Source organism: Impatiens glandulifera, chromosome 2 (genome assembly GCF_907164915.1).
Source record: "Impatiens glandulifera chromosome 2, dImpGla2.1, whole genome shotgun sequence".
NCBI classification, from domain to species: Eukaryota; Viridiplantae; Streptophyta; class Magnoliopsida; order Ericales; family Balsaminaceae; genus Impatiens; species Impatiens glandulifera.
The window spans coordinates 39025149-39049671 of record NC_061863.1 but is presented as its reverse complement, the minus strand read 5'-3'; the positions used below and the strand labels follow the sequence as shown (position 1 = coordinate 39049671).

The 24523-nt window shown below is 33.8% G+C and overlaps 2 protein-coding genes across 2 annotated transcripts; one reads left to right on the top strand and one right to left on the bottom strand.

The window, feature by feature from the left end:
• Window positions 1-1935: 1935 nt before the first annotated feature.
• LOC124924646 lies at window positions 1936-7861 on the bottom strand. Its single transcript, XM_047464658.1, has 2 exons — window positions 7201-7861; window positions 1936-2033 (listed from the first exon to the last, which is right to left on the bottom strand). Exons 1-2 carry the CDS (start codon window positions 7859-7861, stop codon window positions 1936-1938), a joined length of 759 nt encoding a protein of 252 aa, XP_047320614.1.
• A 7613-nt stretch (window positions 7862-15474) lies between these two features.
• On the top strand, window positions 15475-19839 carry LOC124925820 (synaptotagmin-3-like). The gene is made up of 12 exons (XM_047465931.1): window positions 15475-15733; window positions 17299-17397; window positions 17495-17545; window positions 17637-17760; window positions 17843-17961; window positions 18054-18155; window positions 18246-18320; window positions 18388-18464; window positions 18541-18790; window positions 18875-19246; window positions 19320-19451; window positions 19558-19839. Exons 1-12 carry the CDS (start codon window positions 15620-15622, stop codon window positions 19684-19686), a joined length of 1644 nt encoding a protein of 547 aa, XP_047321887.1. The 5' UTR covers window positions 15475-15619; the 3' UTR covers window positions 19687-19839.
• Window positions 19840-24523: the final 4684 nt, after the last annotated feature.

Genomic DNA, 24523 nt, shown 5'->3' with positions numbered 1-24523 from the left:
GTCAATAGGGTTTTACTCTATTGATCATTCACCAGACATGCATGAGTTTAAAAATCAACAGTAAATCCACTGTCACACAATTGGCTTATACTAATCAAGTTATAATACAAGTGTTCAACAAGTAGCACGTTATTTATGGTGAGGTTACCATGGATAATCTTACCCTTACCCATGGTCTTAGCCTTGTTATTATCACTAAAAGTGATCTTAGGCCCGGTGCATTTCGTTATTTCAGTTAGAAGTCGTTTATCACTAGTCATGTGTCTGGAGCAACCACTGTCCAGATACTAAACGGATTCTTCCAAGCAGTTGACCTGTTGTACCTACAAATAGACATATTTACAGCTTTTTGGTACCCACATTCACTTGGGTCATCGGTCAATCAGTCCTTTGGGAATCCATATTTGAGTTATTTTGATGGATTTCCCATGTTGTGTTGTAATAAGTGCGTACAATTTACGCTTAGCAGACGTCTTCCTGCTAGCAATTGTTCCATTAACCTTGAAGGATGGTTTTTGTTTAAAATTCCTTGACCTCTTGTCAGGTTTTGGTTTGCTAGAATTACTAGTTGTCCTCTTCTTAGGCTTCAACCAGTTTTCAGTTGGTTTTACATAAATAATCTCATCCTTTAATGTTGAGTCCTCACAACTTGGATTAGTCCTTTTATTAGTTAAACTACCCCCGACAAAGCTTATTGTCTTAAGCTTGTCTTTCACCGGGTTTAACTTTTCTCAAGACTTATTTGGGCTGGGATTGTCAAATCCTAAACCGAATTTGCAACCGACTGGCCTCAGCATACTTATCTGATGTCTGTTTGTATCTTCAAACCTCGTCCATGAACTGACCACATACGTCAAACATTGGTTTTCATAAAACAAAGTTTGAACCTTTTCCTTGAGCTTCTCATTCTTAGATGAGAGCTCACCCAATTTATTTTCAAAATCCCTTGGTTCAGAAGTTTGAGATTAAGAGATGTTAATAGTTTCATTTTTCAATCTAATATTATTGAGAGAATCTGACAACTTCTTGTGCTCAATGACCATGTCATTAAGTGCATCAGTTAAGTCATCTCGTGTAAATTCTTTAAAAGAGAAAGTCAAATACATCATATTCTTCCTCTTCCATGAAGCAGGTAACGTCTTCATCATCGTTTTCGCTGGATGATGAATCATCTAATTCGCTTTGAGCCCACTTGGCTTTGCTATCATCAGCCATGAGAGCGTTCAGCTCTTTGTTATTCTTCTTCTCATCTTTTCTCTTGTCATCACGATTTGGCTTCATGCATTCCTCCTTGAAGTGTCCTAGTTTATCATTGTTAAAATATTTCAAGTTAGCCTTATAGTTACTCTTATCATCATTGTTATTATTTGAAGAGCTTGAGTTAGGATTGATCTTCTTCATGAATTTGCCGAATTTCTTCACAAAAAGAGCCATGGAATCGCTGATGATCTTCTCGGTGACAGTCTTCACAGTAGTGACAGTAGGTGGCTCCTCAGCAATCATCAGCGCCTTGGTTGAGATGATAGATGTGGAATGCTCCTCTTTGTTCCTAGAGTTTATTTCAAACTCGTAGGCCTTCAAATCGGCTAGCAAATCATATAGCTCTATCTTGTTGGCGTCATTAGACTCCATCATGGCCATTGTCTTAATATACCACTCTCTGGGCAAAGTACGCATGACTTTGATCACAACTTCTCTATTTATGTAAGTCTTGCCAAAAATGGAGAGAGTAGTGATAATCTTAATGAATCTCTCATCGAAATCAGTCATCGTCTCTCTAGGATGTATCTTGATGTTGTCAAACTGTTGTGTGGCAACCATAAGTTTGTTTTCTCTGATTTTCTCGTTTCCCTCACATAGTTGAGTCAGCCTTTCCCAAATTTCTTTGTTAGTGGGGCAGGTGATGATCTTGTTGAACATGTTGTCATACAATTACTAGTAGAGGATGTCTTTAGCCATGTTGTCGAGGTTGTTCTTCCTCTTATCTTCATTGGTCCACTCGTACATCGTCTTCTCGATCTTTATCGGACCATCTGTGATGACAAATCACATGTCATCATCTATGGCAGATAGATGAGTTTGCACTCTCACCTTCCATCCATTTTAGTTTTCCTTAGAGAACATAAGAACCTTGTTGGTGACAGCCATATACATGTTTCAGGGAATTTTTTTGGGGAAAAAAAATATATATATATATATATATATATGATACCACATGTTTTAGGGATTTGATGATGCTTAAGAATAGATAGCAAGGCTCTGATACCACTTGTTAGGATCGGTGTTAATAATAGAGACGGGGGTCTGACTATTGTTAAAAGTTTATAAACTTCGATTCGATTTTAACTCTATTAGAAGTTAAAATATTTTTCTATTGTTCGTAAATCTTCACAAACTCTTGAACAAGTTCAAGTGCGGAACCGTTTGTTGAATTTGAAGCTTCAAACAGATGAATGCAAATGGCAGAAAGTAATGAATACAGGAAGTTTTATGGATGTTCGGAGATAAAACTCCTATGTCACCCCTTATTCCTCAACAAGAAGGATATTCACTAGAAGACTTTGATTGATGTAGAACCCACTACATAAACCCATTTAGAAACCACGAGACTTAATAATTGCTTGCTTCTGAACTTCTAGCTAACTCTCTGTTGAACAGAACAACCTCTGTTCAACTTACAATATTGAGATTTCACACAGAAAGAATAGTATATGATTTACAATATGATCACAACTAGACAGTAGGTAATTTGTACTTGAACTTGAGAGAGATTAGGCAATTAGATGGCAAGAGCAAATGTGAGCAAGTAATTGAATGATTGAGCGAATTATTCGTCCGTTGTTCTTGAGATTCTATTTATACTTGAAGTAGGCCAACGATCGAATCTTCTACTTGGACATGTGACCTCCTTTTGTTGGACGGCCGCCAATGTTACATGATAGTACATCAGAGAATGAGCATTGGGATCGTGGCCGTACAAGACAGGTAGTGCGCCGAATATTCTCCAATATTGTGTTGTATTGGAAGGTACAACACATCGTGGGCAATTTGAATATAGTCGTACGTGGCAGTTGTTCATTCGTTGTTGGAGCTGAGTTGTCAAACTATTGAAAACAGAAATAGTAAATGAGCTGAGTGAAGACGTAGTTAGATGCTCCTTCATACGTCTGATCAAGTCGGGCGACGTCTAACTATGCTTCTTCTTCAGACCATGTCTAAGAAGGTTAGATGACGTCTAATTGCATTTCTTCTTGAGACCGCGTCTAAGAAGGTTAGACGACGTCTAACTGCGCTTCTTCTTCAGACTGCGTCTAAAAAGGTTAGACAACATCTAACTGTGCTTCTTCTTCAGACCGCGTCTAAGAAGGTTAGACGACGTCTAACTGTGCTTCTTCTTTAGACCGCGTCTAAAAAGGTTACACAACGTCTAACTGCGCTTCTTCTTCAGACCGCGTTTAAGAAGGTTAGACGACGTCTAACTGCGCTTCTTCTTGAGACCGCGTCTAAGAAGGTTAGACGACGTCTAAATGCGCTTCTTCTTCAAACCGCGTCTAAAAGAGTTAGACGACGTCTACTCGCGCACTCCTTAAACCACGTCTAAAGGAGTTAGACGACGTCTACTCGCGCACTCCTTAGAACACGTCTAAAATTAGTTAGATGACGTCTACTCGCGCACTCCTTAGACCACGTCTAAAGGAGTTAGATGACGTCTACTCGCGCACTCCTTAGACCACTTCTAAAGGAGTTACACGACGTCTACTCGCGCACTCCTTTTCCCACGTGTAAAGGAGTTAGACGACGTCTACTCGCGCACTCCTTAGACCACGTCTAAAGGAGTTAGACGACGTATACTCGCACACTCCTTAGACCACGTCTAAAGAAGTTAGACGACGTTTACTCGCCGATACATCTTCATATGTTTCCTTGAGATGTACCTACGAAGCGACAGTTACCTAGATTAGTCTTATTTGTTTACAGCATAAAATTAATCTCTTCAGCTTTGCATGTGCGTAACTAAGTTTTATTTTGATTAACCCGTATATCATCAAAATAATGTCAGCTCATAATTAGAAACAATGTTGAATTAAATAAACATTTTGACTTGACTCAACAATTATTTAGTTTTTTTCTATGTCAACCTTTATTATTTTAAAATTAGTTGGTATCTTTTAGGCACTAATAGTTCAATGTTTTGATACTCTAATATTTTTATATTTTTCTCAAGTATTTTTTATTAAATAATTATTTGTATAATCTTTTTTTAAAGAATTTTATTTGCGGTGCAAACTGTTCTTCCACAAGATTACTCGTCACATTTATGCAAATTAAGTAAAAATCACAGGGGAGGACAAATAAATATATTGTTCTATAAACTAACTAATTAAATATTATAATAAATATTGAACTATTTTATAAATTACAATATTTAAATATTAGTCTCTAAAAAGACCAAATAATATTAAAATAATTTAGGTTGATAGTAAAAATAATAGTAGAAAAAAATAAAAATAAAAATAAAAATAAAATAATCAAATAACAAAAAGAAGAAATAGTAAAATAAGATAAATGAATTAATTAATTAATAAAAAAGGAATAGACAAAAGAAAAAAATAGTAAAAATGAGATAAATGAATTAATTAATTAATTAATAAAATAAAAGGGGAGACAAAAAATGAATATTAAATTTTAAAAAAAACTAAACATAGTTATTAATAAAGGCTAGATGAGCCAATTTTTAATAAAACTGAGCTAGTTGTACATACATCTAAATGAACTTTAAGATTATTTATCTCTATATAGACAAAAAAAAAGTTTATCACATAAAACAATTTCAAAAAGGTTCATGGTCAAATTCATTACGTGAAACATTTAAAACGATACACTCATCATTAAAGACTATAATTAAACATGCATTTTGAGTATGAGAAAAAATGACAAATTATATAGAATTGTGGTGAATTTTCAATAAAAGTTCAAACACATGTTGCAGTAACTCTGTGTTTGCGTAATTTGGTGAGACGTCATGCCACAAAAATTATGATGAAGTAAAAAACAATCACTCTAATTTAACACTGAAATTGTGACACCAACCTTTTACTAATTATTATTAAAAATCTCAAAATAATAAAAGATTATTTTTAAAAAATATTTTTTTTTGAATAATACAATTGTAATTAAATATTATTATTTTTAATGAACTAAATATAAATATATTTTTAAATATAAATAATATAATAAATATAAATTAATATATATATATACATAAATCAAACTCATATAATTACACTTATTTCTAGATGTAACCATTTAAAGACATCCAAAAAATTATTTCATCTAAACCTTGAAGCTTTCTAAATCAAACGGAGGTTAAAATTCTTGAACCTCAAGCTTTTTATAAAAATCGAAGGAATGGTTTTTATGAGGGTTACAAAGTGGTTTCCATTACTAGTCATTATTTGATGGATTACTTCGTTTGAGAGAAATCAAAGAGTATTCAACAACAAAACTCGTTCGGTGAGATTTCTTCAAAGTTCTTTGATCATCACCTTGACGGATATTTAGAGTGGCAAACTGAATGTTTCAGTGGGTGCATCATTGATCTCTTGGACGATCTTTAGAATGGATATTGTGTGGACATTTTCTAAAGAGTTAGTATTTAGTATCATTTGTTTTTTATGCCTTTATTTTTCTTTGTTGTCATGTTTTTCAAGTTTTTTCCTTGTTGTCTTGTTTGTCATGCCAAAATAATTGTGAGAATGTTAATACAATTATCTACTTTCATAAATGAAATGAATTTGGATAACAAATTAAATTTAAAGTGTAGTTTTAAATTGAATTTCAACCAAATGCTATTTATTAGCTTCTTTTGGAACCCCATCAGGGATGAGTCTAGTCCAAACCTTATGGAAGTCTAAGATGTCTATCAAGATCTCTTTTTGGTTAAAGTGTTATTCACGGTTGAATTCTCATTGATGAAGATGTATGCGAAAATGCATGATTATTGTGAGTCGTATATGTTAAAAAGAGGTTGAGACGGCTTCTCATCTACTTTTACGTTATCACGTTGTTGCAAGTATATGGAGTCTTTTGTAGAATTTAATCGGAATCTAATGAGTTATGCTGGAGACCATCAGCGGCCATTGGAAGGCATGAATTGGGGCGACTAAAAAATAATATTAGAAGATGGACCTCTATCCCTATAATTTTTTGGTAAATTATCTGATTGGAAAAAATTTAAGAACATTTAACAACTAAAGTAGGTCGCTAAAGATTATTCACAATGTCATTATCATGATAAAGTCGGAAATTAGATTTAGAAAACATGTAGATTCGTGTGAAGACATTAATGCTCTGTTTGAATATCTTCGAGTCAATTAAGTGTTTCTCTATAATTAATGTCACCCCTTATTCTTACGTTACCCCTTATTCCTCAACAAGAAGGATATTCACTAGAAGACTTTGATTGATGTAGAACCCACTACATAAACCCAGTTAGAAACCACGGAACTTAATAGCTACTTGCTTCTGAACTTCTAGCTAACTCTCTGTTGAACAGAACAATCTCTGTTCAACTTACAATACTCAGATTTCATACAAAAAGAACAGTATAAGATTTACAATATGATCACAGCTAGACAGTAGGTAATTTGCACTTGAACATGAGAGAGATTAGGCAATTAGATGGAAAGAGAAAATGTGAGCAAGTAATTGAACGATTGAGCGAATTATTCGTCCGTTGTTCTTAAGCTTCTATTTATACTTAAAGTAGGCTAACGATCGAATCTTCTACTTGGATATGTGACCTCCTTTTGTTGGACGGCTGTCAATGTTACATGATAGTACATCAGAGAATGAGCATTGGGATCGTGGCCGTACAAGACAGGTAGTGCACCGAATATTCTCTGATACTGTGTTGTATTGGAAGGTACAACACATCGTGGACAAATTTTTTTTCGGGAAAACGACTTATTGTCATTTCATTAAAAAAACTCAAAACGGGAAAAAAACGAACATAGTCTCCTTTAACTTTCTAACAAACCTAGAAAGTTAAAGTTAGGTTCAAGTAAACAAACATTCAATCAAAGTAAACACGAGACTTACAATCAATCATAAGAAACTAACTAACTTTCGAAAAATTAAAAGACGTCACTTTGTCATAATCGATTTTCCACTCCCGACAAAGGGTCCATTCACGCTCACCTTTGGGAACCCGTCTCCTCGTACCGATTAGCGCACCACAATCAAACACGATATCCCTCCATACATGCACAACGTCACGACGAACTCTCCCAAAAATTCTAGCGTTTCTCTCGGCCCATACATGATAAACAATGGCAGCAAAACCACATTTGAAGACATTGGCTGGAAATCTATTACCTTTAGCCTTGATGCGTGCAGCAACAATGATCTCATCCCATGAACCCGATAAATGAACAAAGCCCAAAGCCAATGTGAACTTACTCCAAAGGGACTTAACAAACGGGCAGCTCCCAAACAAGTGGCAAATAGACTCCGTATTCCCATCACAAAGCAAACAATTAGCATCCGGAATGTCCATGTATGCAAGAATCCGATCCCGGGTATTAAGCATACCCCGTAAAGCCAACCATAGGATGAAACGATGCCTCGGAATGACTTTTAAAGACCAAACGAGAGCAGCCCAATCGACAATTTGATCTTTTTCTCTAATAACATTCCAAACTATTCTCGACTTTAATTTACCATCTTCCTCGGCAACCCAAGAGTGAACATCAGCCCTATCACTTAGACGAATGCTACTCAAATAGTCTAATACTCGTCTTCCTTCCGGAACTCGTCTAATAATTGAAACCCAACGCCCAACATCAATGTTGCCAATCATGGCAGCCGCACAATCCCTTCTTATTCTCAAACCTCGAAATTCCTCCTTAGTAATCAACGGATGGTTTTCAAACCAAGGATCGTGCCAAAAGAGAGTACCTCACCAATCCCCAATACGAATATCAAAGATCGAACCGAGGCTGTTTTTTAGATTCAAAATTTTCTTCAACGACCAAGTCCATATGCTCAATTCACGCTTCAAAATCCGAGAGTGCACCCACTTGACCCATAGAGAATCTTGTTTAGTTTGTAAAGCCCAAAGATGTTTATAGGTAACAGCCCGATTCCACTCAATACAGCTCCTCAGTCCAATACCACCTTCGTCTTTCGGTTTGCAAACGTCGATCCACTTGACTTTCTTTCCACCACGACCTTGGCTGCCTCAAATAAAATTACGCATGATAGTATCGAGCTCTTTCATAACTTTCTTCGGGAGCACAATTTGCTGAGACCAGTAACCGATTAATCCCATGACCACGCTTCCAACCAACTCAATTCTACCCGCGTATGAAAGATTCTTGGCTGCCCACCCCATAACGACGTTTTTTAACCTTTTCAATGAGCGGCCTACAATGAACAATTTGAATTTGTCTTGTTGTGAGTGGAATGCCCAAATAACGAACCGGAAACGAACCCTCGAGGATGCCCATAATGTCTTGTATCCTAGCCTTTGTCTCATCATCAACACCGCCATAGAACGCTGCACTTTTATCTACATTAATTGATAAGCCTGTAATATCAGAAAAGAAGTTAAGCGCATCTTTTATAGTTTTAATGGTTTCAACATCGGCATGAGCAAGTAAGAACAAGTCGTCTGCAAAACATAAATGAGTGATCTTCTCCTCCTCGCAGAAAGGGTGGAAAGTGTAATGGCGATTCTTTCGGAATGTCGTTAAGACACTCTCAAAGACCTCCATGATCAACACGAAGATATAAGAAGAGAGAGGATCGCCCTGACTCACACCATTTTCGCCCTTGAAATAGCCTCCGTGTACACCATTAACGCAAACAACAAAGTGGGAGGTAGAGACACACTGCATAATCCAATCAATGTAAATTCTAGGAAAACCAGAAACAACAAGAAAGTCATGAATATGTCCTCATTTAACGGAATCAAATGCCTTACAAATATCAATTTTAAACGCAACTCGAGGAGAAATCTTCCTTCTCCCATAACCCTTATGAAGATTCTGCATTAGAAGGATGTTATGCGATATAGACCTACCGGGTATGAAAGCAGATTGTCCTAGACTCACTATCTTAGAAATAACTCTTTGAAAGCGCTTAGAGAGAATTTTAGAAATAATTTTATACACAACATTACAGTAGGAAATGGGACGAAAATCTTGTATTTTTTTGGGCACGAAGTTTTTGGGTATAAGATTAAGCACAGTAACATTCCATTGGGTCAACATTTTCCTATTACGAAAGAATTCAAGCACCCCCTCTGTAATGTCATTACCCACAATACCCCAATTAGCTTTAAAAAACGCTGCATTAAAACCGTCAGGCTCGGGGCTCTTATTGCCGTTGATGCTAGCCAGAGCATTTCTAACTTCTTCTCTCGAAACAACTCTAACAAGATCCCGACTATCCTCAGCAGTAATTCTTTTATCAACAATCTGATATAGAGTATTGAGATGACTGAGATGCTTCCCGGTTTTAGCACTCATAAGACCACGATAGAATTGGACAGCCAAATCCTGAATCTGATCCTGTCCATGCGCAAAATCTCCATTATCCTTCATAAGTCGTTGGACACTGTTCCGAAGATTCCTAGATGAACACTTACGGTAAAAGAAAGTCGTGTTCTTGTCCCCAAGAGAGACCCAATTCTATCTCGACTTCTGTCTCGCGAAACTCTCCTCCATAGAACTAAGCTCTCTAAATTTTGCAAGGGCAGATTTTTCCTCCTTCCGAAGAAGATCATCAATGTCATCATGAAGAAATCGGGATTGAACCTCCTTAAGATCAGCTCTTGCAGCCATGACCCTTTTTGATATGTTGCTGAATTTTCTGCGGTCAAACTTAATAAGTTGTTTTTTAAGAAGCCTCAATTTCTTCGACACTCTAAACATATTAGAGCTGTCCACATGAGTATTCCAGAACTCATTGAGAATGTCCTTGAACTTATCATTTTCCATCCAAAAGTTGAAAAATTTAAAGGGGCGTTTCACTTTCTTCTCCTTCTCCCAATAGAGCTTAAGTGGACAATGATCAGAGATTCCGGGTTAAGAATATGAACATGGCTTCTAGGATATTTAGTAGCCCAAGTCGAATTAATAAGACCTCTATCAATCCTGCTCCTTCTGATCTGCTCATCGCCTCTCATGGAGGACCAAGTAAACAAGTTTCCGGAATTAGTCGGTTCAACACACCCAATGTCACGAATACACTCATTAAAGTCAATCATGTCTTGAGTGATATCAGATTCAGGGCTCCTCTCATTCTCAAATCTAGTAACATTGAAGTCCCTAATAACAGCCCAAGGATGATCATCATCAATCTTAGCTTTCAAACAGTTCCATAAAATCCTTCTATCCGATCCCGAGTTACAACCATAAACAATAGCCAAAAGAAAGAGATTGTCATCAACTTTGTTTTTGACTTCAACCATTATGACTTGATCAGAAGAATAAATCATCTTGATATCAGCCACATCACTGTTCCAAGCTACCCAAATTATGCCGGTCCTGTTGTTAGAATTGTGTAACAATTTCCAATTTCTGTCCATACAAAGGCCTTTGATGCGATCAACGTTGTGCTCCTTCACCTTTGTTTCAAGAATACCAAAAATAACAAGCTTTTGTTCATCAATGATCTTCCGAATTTCCTTGCTTTTAATGGGATCATTGAGGCCCCGTATATTCCATGTCATAATATTCATGAATGGATATATGGGTTAGACTCCTAAATTTCACTGTCCTCATGGCCATTAAGAACATCCATTTTATGATCCCCTTCAACACTACTTTCACTTTCAGAAAATCCATAGGAGTCTTTGCTGTCCTCGATGGCCACGGTTTGATTTTCATAATGGTGGAGACTAGAATCAATCTTATTGAAATTACAATCACCCATCAGACCAATAGCAGTTTTCTCACTACTATTAGGAGCCTGATTTGTTGAAACAGCAACATTCACACCAGCCACATCATCTTTAGAGATAGCCAACGAAGATACTACCAACTTAACCCCACCAGATTTAGACCCAGCAAGATCAGCAATTGAACCCGAAAACCCAGCTAAACTATTCAGAAACCCATCAATCCCATAATCCACCCTTGTGAGCTTATCAGACCCATCAGACCCAACACAACCAAGACCTGTTAAACCAGAAAAACTAACCAAACCAGACTTTGAAACTGCCAATTTAGAACCAACCGTCGCATACCGATTTGCCAAACCAGACCCATTATATTCAATCCCTGCTAGACCAGACAAACCATCATCAACTGCCTTGAAGACTGTCAAATCAGAACCCGCTATTCCAAGCCGATCCAAGTCATACTTTGCAGTTCCAGATTCATTAAATTGGACCTCTGTTGACCCTGGAATACCAATAATAGTTGTTTTGGAGACAATCAACCCAGAAAATTTTGATTCAGACCGATCAAATTCAGGCTCTATCGCTTCAGGACCTGCTGTATGGCGTTCTCTAACGAGTAACTTATTCAAATCATTGCTGCTTAGAACCTGTTGAAGCCCAATTCTGCTATTATATTTATCATTACCAGTATTATTAATCTGAATATCCTCAGGAGCATTTCCAGTCCAAGCTTTAACATCAGACCTATGATTGACACTAATCCGGTCGATTATTGAGCATTCCTCAGACCTCTCAGCATCACAATCAACAATATAGATTGAATCCTTAGCCGCTCTTGAAGGTCCTTGTTCAAAAACATTAATTGGAAGTCTCATCTTGTCAATAAGGGCTGAAGAGAAATTGTGACCCACAGAGTTTGGATTACTGTCAAAATTAGCAACATTAAGATCCAAGGAATCAGGCTCCAGGCTAATCTATAGCTTGGATGAGATTTTGCATGGGGTAGAAGACCTTAGAATAGAGATCTCCTTTTCACTGGACAACTTCTGAGCTAGATTCATCACCCCATCATCCCGAGCATTCACATCCCCTTGAAAAATGGATCCACAATCCTGATTAAATACATCACGGTCCTGACCAGGAGATACCCAATCCTGCAGAGAATAATCACAGTTCTTGTTCATCGAATTTCGTTTTTGATTTCCTGGATCAGTTCGACCAAGTTCATCACCATTCGCATGATTGAACTTACATGAATACTGACCTTGGCCCTGACCTTGCCCAGTCCTAGCTCTCTTTTGAACCCAGACTTGCCTTAGCTGTTTCTTTTTATTCAATCCCAACCCTTTGGTTTTCTTAGCCACCTACTTATAAGACAACCTGCCTGCCTTCACATTTCCAACATTCACATTCAGATTTGCTTTCTCATGATGACCAGATATATGAACCAACTGATCCACTTTCTGAACATCCAACTTACCATGACCCTTGACATTATTTCTAATCCAGTCACGTTTGACAATCTTCTTTGCCTTGACCCAGTTATGTTTCTTCAGGCGTTTCTGCCTGGAGTTACCCTTAGATCTAGCACCAAAACTTACAAGTTTCCCAGACTTCAAATATTTATTCAGACCATCCACTATTTGAGCTCCAACATCAAAACTTACAAGCTTCCTAGACTTCAAAACTCTATATAAACCATCAACATTTCCAGTATCAACCTTATCAGAATCAGACCGGTTGTCAAAATTCTTGCTCGCTTGAGCTTTATTCACATGATTCTGATCAGAATGTTGAGCTGAAGACATAGAATTGCCAGAAACATCCCTTTTATTCAAACCAGCTTCTGAGGAAGGGGCACAAAAACTGGGGCTATTGAATATAGCCATACGTGGCAGTTGTTCATTCATTGTTGGAGTTGAGTTGTCAAACTGTTGAAAACAATATCGGCAGATGAGCTGAGTGAAGACGTAGTTAGATGCTCCTTCAGACGTTTGATTAACTCGGGCGACGTCTAACTACGCTTCTTCTTCAGACCGTGTCTAAGAAGGTTAAGACGACGTCTAACTGCGTTTCTTCTTCAGACCGCGTCTAAGAAGGTTAGACGACGTCTAACTGTGCTTCTTCTTCAGACCGCGTCTAAGAAGGTTAGACAACGTCTAACTGTGCTTCTTCTTCAGACCGCATCTAAGAAGGTTAGACGACGTCTAATTGTGCTTCTTCTTTAGACCGCGTCTAAAAAGGTTACACGACGTCTAACTGCGCTTCTTCTTCAAACCGCGTCTAAGAAGGTTAGACGACGTCTAACTGCGCTTCTTCTTCAGACCGCGTCTAAGAAGGTTAGACAACGTCTAACTAGGCTTCTTCTTCAGACTGTGTCTAAAGGAGTTAGACGATGTCTACTCGTGCATTTCTTAGACAACGTCTAAAGGAGTTAGACGACGTTTACTCGCGCACTCCTTAGACCACGTCTAAAGGAGTTAGATGACGTCTACTCGCGCATTCCTTAGACTACGTTTAAAGGAGTTAGACAATGTCTACTCGCGTACTCCTTAGACCACATCTAAAGGAGTTAGATGACGTCTACTCGCGCACTCCTTAGACCACATCTAAAGGAGTTAGACGACGTCTACTAGCGCATTCCTTAGCCCAGTTTAAAGGAGTTAGATGACGTCTACTCGCGCACTCCTTAGACCACGTCTAAAGGATTTAGACGACGTCTACTTGCGCACTCCTTAGACCACGTCTAAAGAAGTTAGACGACGTCTACTCGCCGATACGTCTTCATACGTTTCCTTGAGATGTACCTGCGAAGAGACAGTTACCTAGATTAGTCTTATTTGTTTGCAACATAAAATTAAGCTCTTCAGCTTTGTATGTGCATAACTAAGTTTTATTTTGACTTGACTCAACAATTATTTAGTTTCTTTCTATGTCAACCTATATTATTTTAAAATTAGTTGGTATCTTTTAGGGACTAATATTGAATATTGTAATGTATAAAGTAGTTCAATGTTTTTGATACTCTAATATTTTCATATTTTGCTCAAGTGTTTTTATTAAATAATTATTTGTATAATTTTTTTCAAAGAATTTTATTTGCGGTGCAAACTGTTCTTCCACAAGATGAACAAAATTATGTACTCGTCATATTTATGTAAATTAAGTAAAAATCATAGGTGAGGACAAATGAATATATTGTTCTATAAATTAACTAATTAAATATTATAATAAATATTGAACTACTTTATACATTACAATATTCAAATATTAGTCTCTAAAAAGACCAAATTATATTAAAATAATCTTGGTTGATAGTAAAAGAAATAGTAGAACAAAATAAAAATAAAAATAATATAATCAAATAATAAAAAATAAGAAATAGTAAAAGGAGATAAATGAATTAATTAATAAATAAATAAAAGAATAGACAAAAGAAAAAAAATAGTAAAAAGAAGATAAATGGATTAATTAATTAATAAAACAAAAGGGGAGACACAAAAATGAATATTAAATTAATAAATTTTAAATTTAAAAAAAAATAAACATAGTTATTAATAGAGGCTAATTTTTAATAAAATTCAGCTAGATGTACATACGTCTAGATGAACTTTAAGATTATTTATCTCTATATAGACAAAAAAAAGTTATCACATAAAACAATTTCAAAAAGGTTTATTGTCAAATTCATCACGTGAAACATTTAAAACGATACACTCATCATTAAAGACTATAATTCAACATGAATTTTAGTATGAAAAAAAATGACAAATTATAGAGAATTGTGGTGAATTTTCAATAAAAGTTCAAACACATGTTACAGTAACCCTGTTTGCGTAATTTGATGAGACGTCGTGCCACGGAAATTATGATAAAGTAAAAAAACAATCACTCTAATTTAAGACTGAAATTGTGACAACGAAGTGATCGACCAACCTATTACTAATTATTATTAAAAATCTCAAAATAATAAAAGATTATTTTTAAAAAATAATTTTTTTTGAATAATTCAATTATAATTAAATATTATTATTTTTAATGAACTAAATATAAATATATTTTTAAATATAAATAATATAATAAATATAAATTAATATATATATATATATTATATATATATATATAAATCAAACTTGTATAATTACACTTATTTCTAGATGTAACCATTTAAAGACATCCAAAAATTATTTCATCTAAACCTTGAGTCCTTTTCAAACAAAGTCATTATTTAAAAGTTTCTTATCCATTATTCTGAAAATTTAAGATGCTCTTATCCTTTCACCTGAAATTTATAAGTGACTATTTAATCAATAATCAAAAGTTAAAAGTACATTTACATTTAAAATTAAATTTAAAAAAATAAAACAAAATAAAGTATCTTTTGATAGAAGAACATTGAATGTTTTCCACATCTGTCCCTCCACCCTTGACCTTCTTGACAACAGCCAAATGGCATAAGCAAAGGGTATAACGGTAAGAATATAGGTAGAGTTTGTCATTGACAGTTAATACAAGATGTATATAATACGGATGAGAAAGAAGTCAGCAGTTTGACAAACAAAATACACAAATTGCAGTTTTCCCAATTTTCATCTACCATTGTTTTATAATAAGAAAACACGATTGTCCAATAAATATATTCTCTCCTTCTTCATCTATAATCAGAAGCAGAATCAGCAGCAACAGTTTGATCTGAAAAGCGATTTAAAGATGGGATTACTCAGCACTTTATTGGGGATTTTGGGGTTAGGAATTGGCATTCCTGTTGGTTTGTTCATTGGATTTTACCTATTCATCTATTCTCAACCTGATAAGGATATTCAGGTACGTAATCTCCATTACATTTTCGTTCTTGCATGTGATTAATGATTATTGAATACATCGGATTTACTAGAAGTCTCTGCATAATTTTGTTTTCGGTTTTCAAATAATTCAAGTTACTCTTTCGCTGTCGCAATCTCGTGTATCATTCCTTGTCCTGCAAACGAAATCGTTTTCTGCATATTCACATTGATTGAAATTGGAATGGATGATCTAGTTGACAGATTTTGAATAATGAAATGGGTAGTTTATGGATTTGAAAACTAAATGAAAAAAATTGGATTATTGTGGATAGGGATTCAAATATTGCAGATTATTGTGGTTTAAATGACATCAAAGCATATAATATATAAATTTATGTATATTGGAATTTGTCTTATAGTATAAAACTATTTTTAGATCAATAGAAATAAAATAATGGTTTTCATTGATATTACAGACTATCATGTATATATCCCTTTTTGTGGGATGTAGGGTTATATAATCTGATTTATTTGAAAAAAGATGTTTTAGGCTTATTTGGATAGAATAACCCAAATATCTTTATATTATATATTTTTAAATATTTTAGAGAACAAAGTTCTTCAATAAGTTATTTTGTATTATGATGGTGGGTTATTTGGAACATCATTTTAATGTAAATATATTTATGATATTTTAAACATATCTGATATTTTGGATTTTTATGATATTTTAAACATACTAGTCTGATATTTCGGAGCTTGATTGATGTTGAGTTATTTGGAATTTTTAATAAGTTTTTTTTTAATAAAATAAAATTGGTTGGGTTATAATAATATTTTTTTATATTTAAAATTAAAAAAGTTATTTTAAAATTTTATAAAAGTTAAATAAGAATATTTTAATTGATAAATTAAGTTAAGAATATTTTAATATTTTAATTAATAAATTAAATGATTTGGTAATTAAATATATATATATATATATATATATATAATTATATAATAGGATGGTTTTTATTAGAAAAACAATATCCCAAATGTACCTAGTTAATTTGGAAATAATCTATCACATGGCCTTGTTTAAAAAGCATTGATTATATCAATCAATAATTTGATACTTTATTTTAAAAAATTAAAATAAAGACAAATTAAATGAAATGGGAGGAGTATATATCCTTTGGGAATTTAATTATATTATTAAAAAATTGATGCCTTGTTTGACTTGAAAAGGAAAAGTATTCATAGTTGGGCACGTAGATAGAAAAAGCTTGGTTGTTAGCTATTTTGATCATCGTTAGGTTGTATTCTAATTGTCCGAATCATTGAAAATGACTTGTTGACACGAAATGATATTTATTGTCTTGAGATTTAAATTCAATAATGTATTATAATTTGAAATTTTCAATATTTGGTGACAATATAGATAAAGACTTCTAGTTTCTCCCTAAATGGTTTTCTTAACTCGGGTTTATCTTCGAGATGATTAATATATGATTAATTATTTTTAGTGGAAATTGAACTTTAAATATAAAATTTGTAAGTTTATATTATCTTATTATTTTTGCCATTTTTTTTTTGTTAAAATCTCATTTTTATGAATTGCAGGAACCAACCATTAGGCAACTTAATGAGTTAGATAAAACATATTTAGAAGATCTTCTTCCAGAGATTCCCCTTTGGGTTAAGTGTCCTGATTATGATAGAGTAAGCATCATTAATAATCTTAATATTTTTCATTAAAAAGGCCCTTTAATAGTAGTTTTATTTAATAACTCATTTCTTTTATATCTTCTTTCAACAGGTAGACTGGCTTAACAAGTTTCTACTTGAAATGTGGCCTTATCTTGACAAGGTTATTATTCAATGTTATAACTATATGTTACCAAGTTATAACTACTTTAATTTTTGTTAATTTGAGGTTTGTTTTTGTGGGTATTCTTTAGGCTATATGTGAGATAATAAGAAGCACGTTAAAGCCAATTTTCGCGGATTACATTGGGCAATACATGTTAGAATCAATCGAGTTTGATAATCTAACACTTGGGACACTTCCTCCCATTATTCAAGGTTTCAAATTGGTACTTTTGCATGTTAGTTGTTAGTCTATAATGTGTTTATTATATGTTACCAAATTCAAAACATGTGACAGGTATTAAAGTTTTTGAAACAAATGAGAGTGAACTTGTCATGGAACCGGCGATTAAATGGGCTGGAAATCCAAACATAATTGTAGTGATAAAGATTATGTCGATGCCAATCAAAATACAGGTTAGTCATTTCTTGGTTGATTCTTTCCTAGTTTTGGTTTTTGTTGCTGAGAAAAAGAAGAAAAAAACTGATTATTATATACATGTTCTTAGTTAGTGGATATGCAAATATTTGCTTCACCAAGGATAACTTTGAAGCCACTTCTGCCTTCATTCCCCTGTTTTGCAAATTCGGTTGTATCACTTCTAGAGAAGGTAATGGTTTAAATCACATTTCTTTGTCATGTAGATTATATAAGAAGAACACTTATCATGCATGTATATGATTTGTTTCTATTTGTGTAGCCACATGTTGATTTCGGGTTGAAAGTTCTAGGAGGCGACATTATGTCTATCCCTGGCGTATACCGCTTCATTCAGGTGAAACTTCTTGGGTTAGTTTGATTCGGCTTATGACTTACTTGGTTTTTTCCCATGTTTCTTGCAGGAGACAATCAAGAAACAAGTTTCAAGCTTATACCTTTGGCCACAAACACTCGAAATACCAATTCTCGATGCAAGCTCGTGAGTTGTTGTTCTTCATCCATGAAGACAATTCACTTTTAAGATGATCAATTCACTTTTATGTTTTCTTTAACAGGGTGGCTGCAAAGAAACCTGTTGGAATACTACACGTTAGAGTAGTAAAAGCAAACAAATTATTGAAGAAGGACTTGTTGGGTCTCTCAGATCCTTATGTTAAGCTATCTCTAAGTGGAGACAAGTTACCATCAAAGAAAACAACAATCAAGAAGAAGACACTAAATCCGGAATGGAATGAGAATTTCAAAATTGCCGTGAAGGATCCGAATTTGCAACTTCTTCACATATGTGTTTACGATTGGGACAAGGTATCAAAACTTGTCTTAATTATAACCTTTTAGATTAATTTTTTCAATAATGATTATCGAGAGATGTGGTTAATAATTTTTCAGGTTGGTGGACATGATAGACTAGGAACGCAGTTGCTTCCTCTAAAAGAGTTAGTGCCAAATGAGAAGAGGGAGTTTACATTGGATTTGATCAAGGACACAAATGTTAGTGAACCCGAAAAGAAACCGAGAGGACATATAACATTGGAAGTTACTTATGCCCCTTTTCGAGACAATGACAATGAGTTTAGTGGAACTCTAGAAGAGTTGCAAACTGGTTCCTTTAACAAGGTGGTTCCTAGAAATATAAGCACTAATGGGATTGATGGTGGTTTACTTTTGGTAATAGTTTATGGAGCCAAGAATGTGGAAGGCCGGTTTCACAACAATCCATATACATTAGTTGTTTTTCGAGGAGAAATAAGAAAATCCAAGGTTTGTTCTTCTTCTTTTTTACTTTTTAATGAAATTATAGAGTTTTTATACATGGGTAGTTCATCTTAAACAGATGGTCAAGAAATCTCGTGATCCAAATTGGAACGAAGAATTTCAGTTTGTGCTCGAGGAACCTCCAATTAACGACAAGATCCGAATTGAGGTCATGAGCAAGCGGACAACTTTTAGTTTAAGATCAAAGAAGGTATAATCTTTGAATAAATGTGAATGTTTTTTATTCTAAAAGCTTGTTTATTTGGATAAATTGAAATAATTAATACACATGAGTCCTAAAATTGTGTCTTTTGCAGGAATCTCTTGGATATGTGGATATTAATCTAACCGATGTTGTGTACAATGGTCGGATGAATCATAAGTATAACTTAATAGATTCTAAGAATGGAGTAATTCATATCGAGTTGGGTTGGAATAAGGGCTAATGGTTGGTTGGCCTATAATTCTTTTGTAACATTCTTTTATTATGTTGTATGTACATTACTTTTTTTTTTTTTTCATTATTGAGCAACTTATTATATTTTACATTATATTATCAATTTAATAAATTTACAAATGTTATTCATTTGTACACCTTATTTTGGGATAGTCTCCATCTTAAAAATAATTTCAGATATTTTGATGAAGTTTTATACCATTTTGAAATATTGTATTTTCTTATTTTGTATATATTATTATTTAATGTATATATTTAGTATTGCTTTTCATTTTTTTAAATAAAAAATATGTTAAGTTTTTCTTCATAATTTGAAAAACTCAACTTGGTGTGAGCTTTGAAGTGACATTATATTTTTTATCTAAGTTTTTTCTGAGTTTGATAAAAAAAAAACAGAACAAGAGAGAAGAAAAAAAAAACAAATTCAAGGGTTTAGATAACAGCTAGAGAAGATTTTTGTTTGTCGAAACTTGCATCGTTTGATCGACTTCAAACTTTTGACAGTTTGTTGGTTATTTCTAGGATTACGTTCTGAACGGTGAATATATATATTATGTGACTTCTAAGTTAGTCCAATATAAAATCAAAATTGCAGAATTAGTATGGTTGATTGATCTTGCTATTTATTTTCTTTATTGTTATTTGTCAATATTGATTTATAATTATGATGCAATTAATTAGATTCTAGTTTGATTATATCTATAGTGAACTCTTATTTGTAACATTGTTGACGACAGTGAATTGTTAAATGTTTTATATATATCCTATAGTTTTTATTCTCAATTTAAAGAGATTTTATAAGCTAATTTTTTTTTTATTGTCAATTTAATTTCATTCTGTTTTTTTTTTTAATTTTTTAAACTTAATTAATTGAGGGAAAATGTTATGTTTGAATAAGACAAAAATGGTTAGTACTTTCCAAATTCTAATTGAGTACAATATTATATTATACTATTTCATATATTTATTTTTATAATTTAGAACAAAATTACTATAATAAAGAACATGATAAATATTTAAATTATTTGTGAATAAATTTAAAAAAAATGAATGTCAAATACAAAACCTCAAAAAATAAAATAATAAAAGAGCGTGAATTGCCCAAAATTAATAAGTATATGAATATTTCACACGTTAATTACTCAATCTGCGCAGTAAAATAGGAAACATTGACCACGTATTTGGGGAGTGCAGCAGTGTGCGTTTGTATCCAAGTTGTGGATCAATTTTTGCTTAGAAGATGAATATCACTAACTTTCCAGGTACATGAAACGAAATCATAAAGCTTGTAAAAAAAAGCTAAGGGAGATAGCTTCTACGTGAATGTTTTCAAATGTTTCTTTGGACCCTGGTTTACAATACCTTGAGAGAAAGAAATACAAGAATTCATAACACGAATAAGAGAACAGAAGGAAAAGTTTAGGATGGTATTGTTTTTTATGTCTGAGAATGAATGAATTGTGATATAGCACCGAATAAGCCACAACTATATTTCCAACTCGAAATCCATAAAAGTCGGGAGAAAGAATAGGGGGCCAAAACCATACATTTGTTGTCTCAGGAAGACTGCACGTTACATCATAGCAGCACGACCAAATGGAGGTGAAACCCCCTTGCATAGTTTGGGTGCTAGCGCTTTATATTAATAATATATATATATAAAGTTAACGGCTTTTCTTCTGTTTTACGAATCTAACTAATCTATACTACTAACTATAGTCAGACTAGGTCTTCTAGAGTATAGACGTATAGTCAAGTTTCTTTCTTTTTTGCTACTAGAACTATAAGCCGCACTTTACTATACTTTACTAAACTTCTCGGTGCTGGTTCAAATAAAGCAATAAGAGAGGAGCCTTCAAGGGCGCCTTTTCCTTAAGTATTTTTTTCTTCATTTAAGTTCAGGGAAGAACGTCACATTCTTACCATAAAAAGGACACTACGAAAGTGGAATGAGTGGTTGAGGCAAAGGGTGAGGGAGACTTACTAGAAAAAGGACACTATGAAAGTGGAATGAGTGGTTGAGGCAGAGGGTGAGGGAGAGCTCGGCTAAGTTATCCCGCAACGTTCTCATACATACATGGGAAAAATTTCGATTAATGAAGACCGTTGAAAACTCAGTTAAATGTGGAATATCCCCATAGACGAATCTAAGTGTGTGCCCACCCCTCAAAAAAAAAAAAAATTATTCTACAGCCCCATCTCTACCTTCCAGTATTGTTTTACCCTTTTAACCCTACAACTAGAAACCTAATTCTTTTACATTTATTTCATTAATTAACTAATTTCTTTCCTCTCAATTCTTATTTTCTAATTAATTCCATCTTAATTCTCTTATTTCTTTTTTAATACCTAAAAAAATAAAAATTTTAAAATCCATTAATCCTTAATTTTTTTTCTAATTCTCTCCATAACTTAATTATATATATAAAAGGTTAATTATATATATAAGGTTGATAATTGATTTAAATATGTTTAATTGAATATATAGTTTAAAATTTAACATGTTATTACTTAATTATTTTTTTTCTTTTCTGTTTTTTCATCCTTAAACTTTAATGGTTAGATGAAATATCTATTTTTTTTTTTTCATTATTACACTCTAATTGTTTGATTAAAATGTTTATTTAATTTAATTTGATCAACATAAATATGACCAACTTTAAATTTGTTTTTATATCTTATTTAATGCATAAAATTATGAGAATAATATATATTCTTTGTCAACTTCTTAAAAAAAATCTCAAAACGTCACCAAACTTAGCCTTTAAGAACTTAGAAAATACGTCTAGAAAGAATTTTTTGATGATATAAAAATATTTTGTTCAAGAAATGAAATTAATCATGCATTGTCAATGCTGGGAATGCCAAATTTTGCTGCACAGGGACAAATGCCTTTCCCACCGGGTTCAAATCCTATTCCCTCTGTTCCCATGCCGATGAATCAAAACCAACCTCATAACCAGTTACTTTCAAATCATCCTGTTAACATGCCTCAGTTTTACAACCAAAATGCTTGTTTTTCGAACCAACAAATGTGTTTGCCATCTCCAATGCAGAACAATAATCAGTTTATGACTAATAACGGTCAAGGTGTTCCCTGCAACATTCCACCCTACCCAAATCAAAATTTTCAGCCATTTGGTATTCAAAAGTCGTGTGGCACTGGGCAACCCAACGGTAGTATGCCACAAGGTAATCAATCCCAAAATATGTTGGTTCCTCCATGAATGAATGCAAATTCCGCAAGAAATACACCAAGTATGACTCAACCATTGCAAGGAAGCTCATCTTTATTACCCCCTGCAACCAACTCAGTTACCCCAAGGAAAGCTGCAGCATTTTAGTCATCCTGGTTTCCCAAATCCACAAGTAAGTAATTTGGGCAGCAATGGCATGAATATATGGTAAAAGTCAGTTTTATTCGTAACTCGCTTTGAACGTAAATTGGGTGGATGTGGAAGTTTAAGCATAAGCAAACAATGAATTGTTAAGGATGATGTTCTATGAATGATTTTTGAATTGTCCATATCTCAACTTCTACTCATAACATATATCTCTCTGAAGTTCTCACATCCCATTCATTGTAGATGTCATCTGTTCAAACTTTAAGCATTTTCTGTTGATTAATGTGAAAGCATACATCTAAATAGATCCAAACAATAGCTAGCTTTGTCATGTTATAGTAAAATCAATTCCTTAAAATGAATGTGCAGATGCTTGGCAAGAAACTTCTAAATTATGTTCTGAAACTATATTGGCATTCCTTTTATTTGTTCATTTGGTGATCACAAAATAAGGTGCATGAGAATTAGTAGAGGTGCATGAAAGCTGGCCCAGAACTGTTGTTACAAAATAAATATAGTAGAAGACAAGTATGCCTTAAAGAAACATAGAGTATGTTGTAGCAATTGTTTCCTATTTTGACTAGTGTGGTTGGTGCTATAATATATATGTGGTTTGTATGTATCTTGAATGTACTTTTCCAGATAGTTGTTTTTCATCCTAGTGCAATTTATGTGAATTGAGAGATTCTTTTTTTTGTTTATTTCCATAAGCAGGACATATAAATGCCACTTTCAACAATACTCAGACTAAAACTTCTTGGCCTACTATTGCCGCCAATCAAAGTAATGCGTCCCAGACCAGGTCAGTTCTGTTAATGTGGGTCCTCTGTAATTGTTTCAATATGTAAACTGCTTTTGTTGATGGATGTTTACATGTGTGTGCGCTTCGGCCCTGTTAATCTAGATGATGATCTAGACTTTTTTCTAGATGCACGCAATAATAGTAGTTGATAAATGAGGCCAGTATGAAAAGTGTAACTGATTCAATGTGACTACTCCTAAAAATGCTTCATGTCAATTTTTATGAATTTTTTTGGGGTGATTTTAAATAATTACGTTATGTTTCTGTTAGGGTCTACGCGTCAAGGCCTCGGTCCTAGTGTGCACATGAGCCAGTTTATGTTTTTCGTTTAATAATTCTGTTTTGTTTCTCTTCTCTTATATTTCTCTCAAACCGAATTCTGTTGTTTTTAAAATTGTTGTAACAAGTTGGTAACCGAATACTCTTGGGTAATTCATCCGCTTTAAATGCTGATACCCACCCCACTTTTTGGGCTATAAATTGAAGTTTGTGAAATTTGTTACTCTAAGTTATTCTCTCGGTCTTGAACCTCTATCTTGGACTACTAGGTGTATTCTAGTAGTATTATCTTCTCACCTCGGTTTCTTCTCTCTTTAACCTCGAATTCTCTTCTCACATCATATCTGCAGCGCTTGATTAAAGAATTTCATACTCGGTCTTATCAATCAAGAACACGTTTC

What these genes read in the sequence shown, in the direction of transcription:
- LOC124925820 (XM_047465931.1), top strand. Translation starts at nt 15,620, where the DNA reads ATGGGATTACTCAGCACTTTATTGGGGATTTTGGGGTTAGGAATTGGC. An exon ending in GCGTATACCGCTTCATTCAG is followed by an intron (nt 18,321 to 18,387) that starts GTGAAACTTCTT and finishes TGTTTCTTGCAG; the next exon opens with GAGACAATCAAGAAACAAGT. An exon ending in CCAATTCTCGATGCAAGCTC is followed by an intron (nt 18,465 to 18,540) that starts GTGAGTTGTTGT and finishes TTTCTTTAACAG; the next exon opens with GGTGGCTGCAAAGAAACCTG.
- LOC124924646 (XM_047464658.1), bottom strand. Translation starts at nt 7,861, where the DNA reads ATGATTGGCAACATTGATGTTGGGCGTTGGGTTTCAATTATTAGACGA. An exon ending in GAGGAGACGGGTTCCCAAAG is followed by an intron (nt 2,034 to 7,200) that starts GTGAGCGTGAAT and finishes TTGTCATCACAG; the next exon opens with ATGGTCCGATAAAGATCGAG.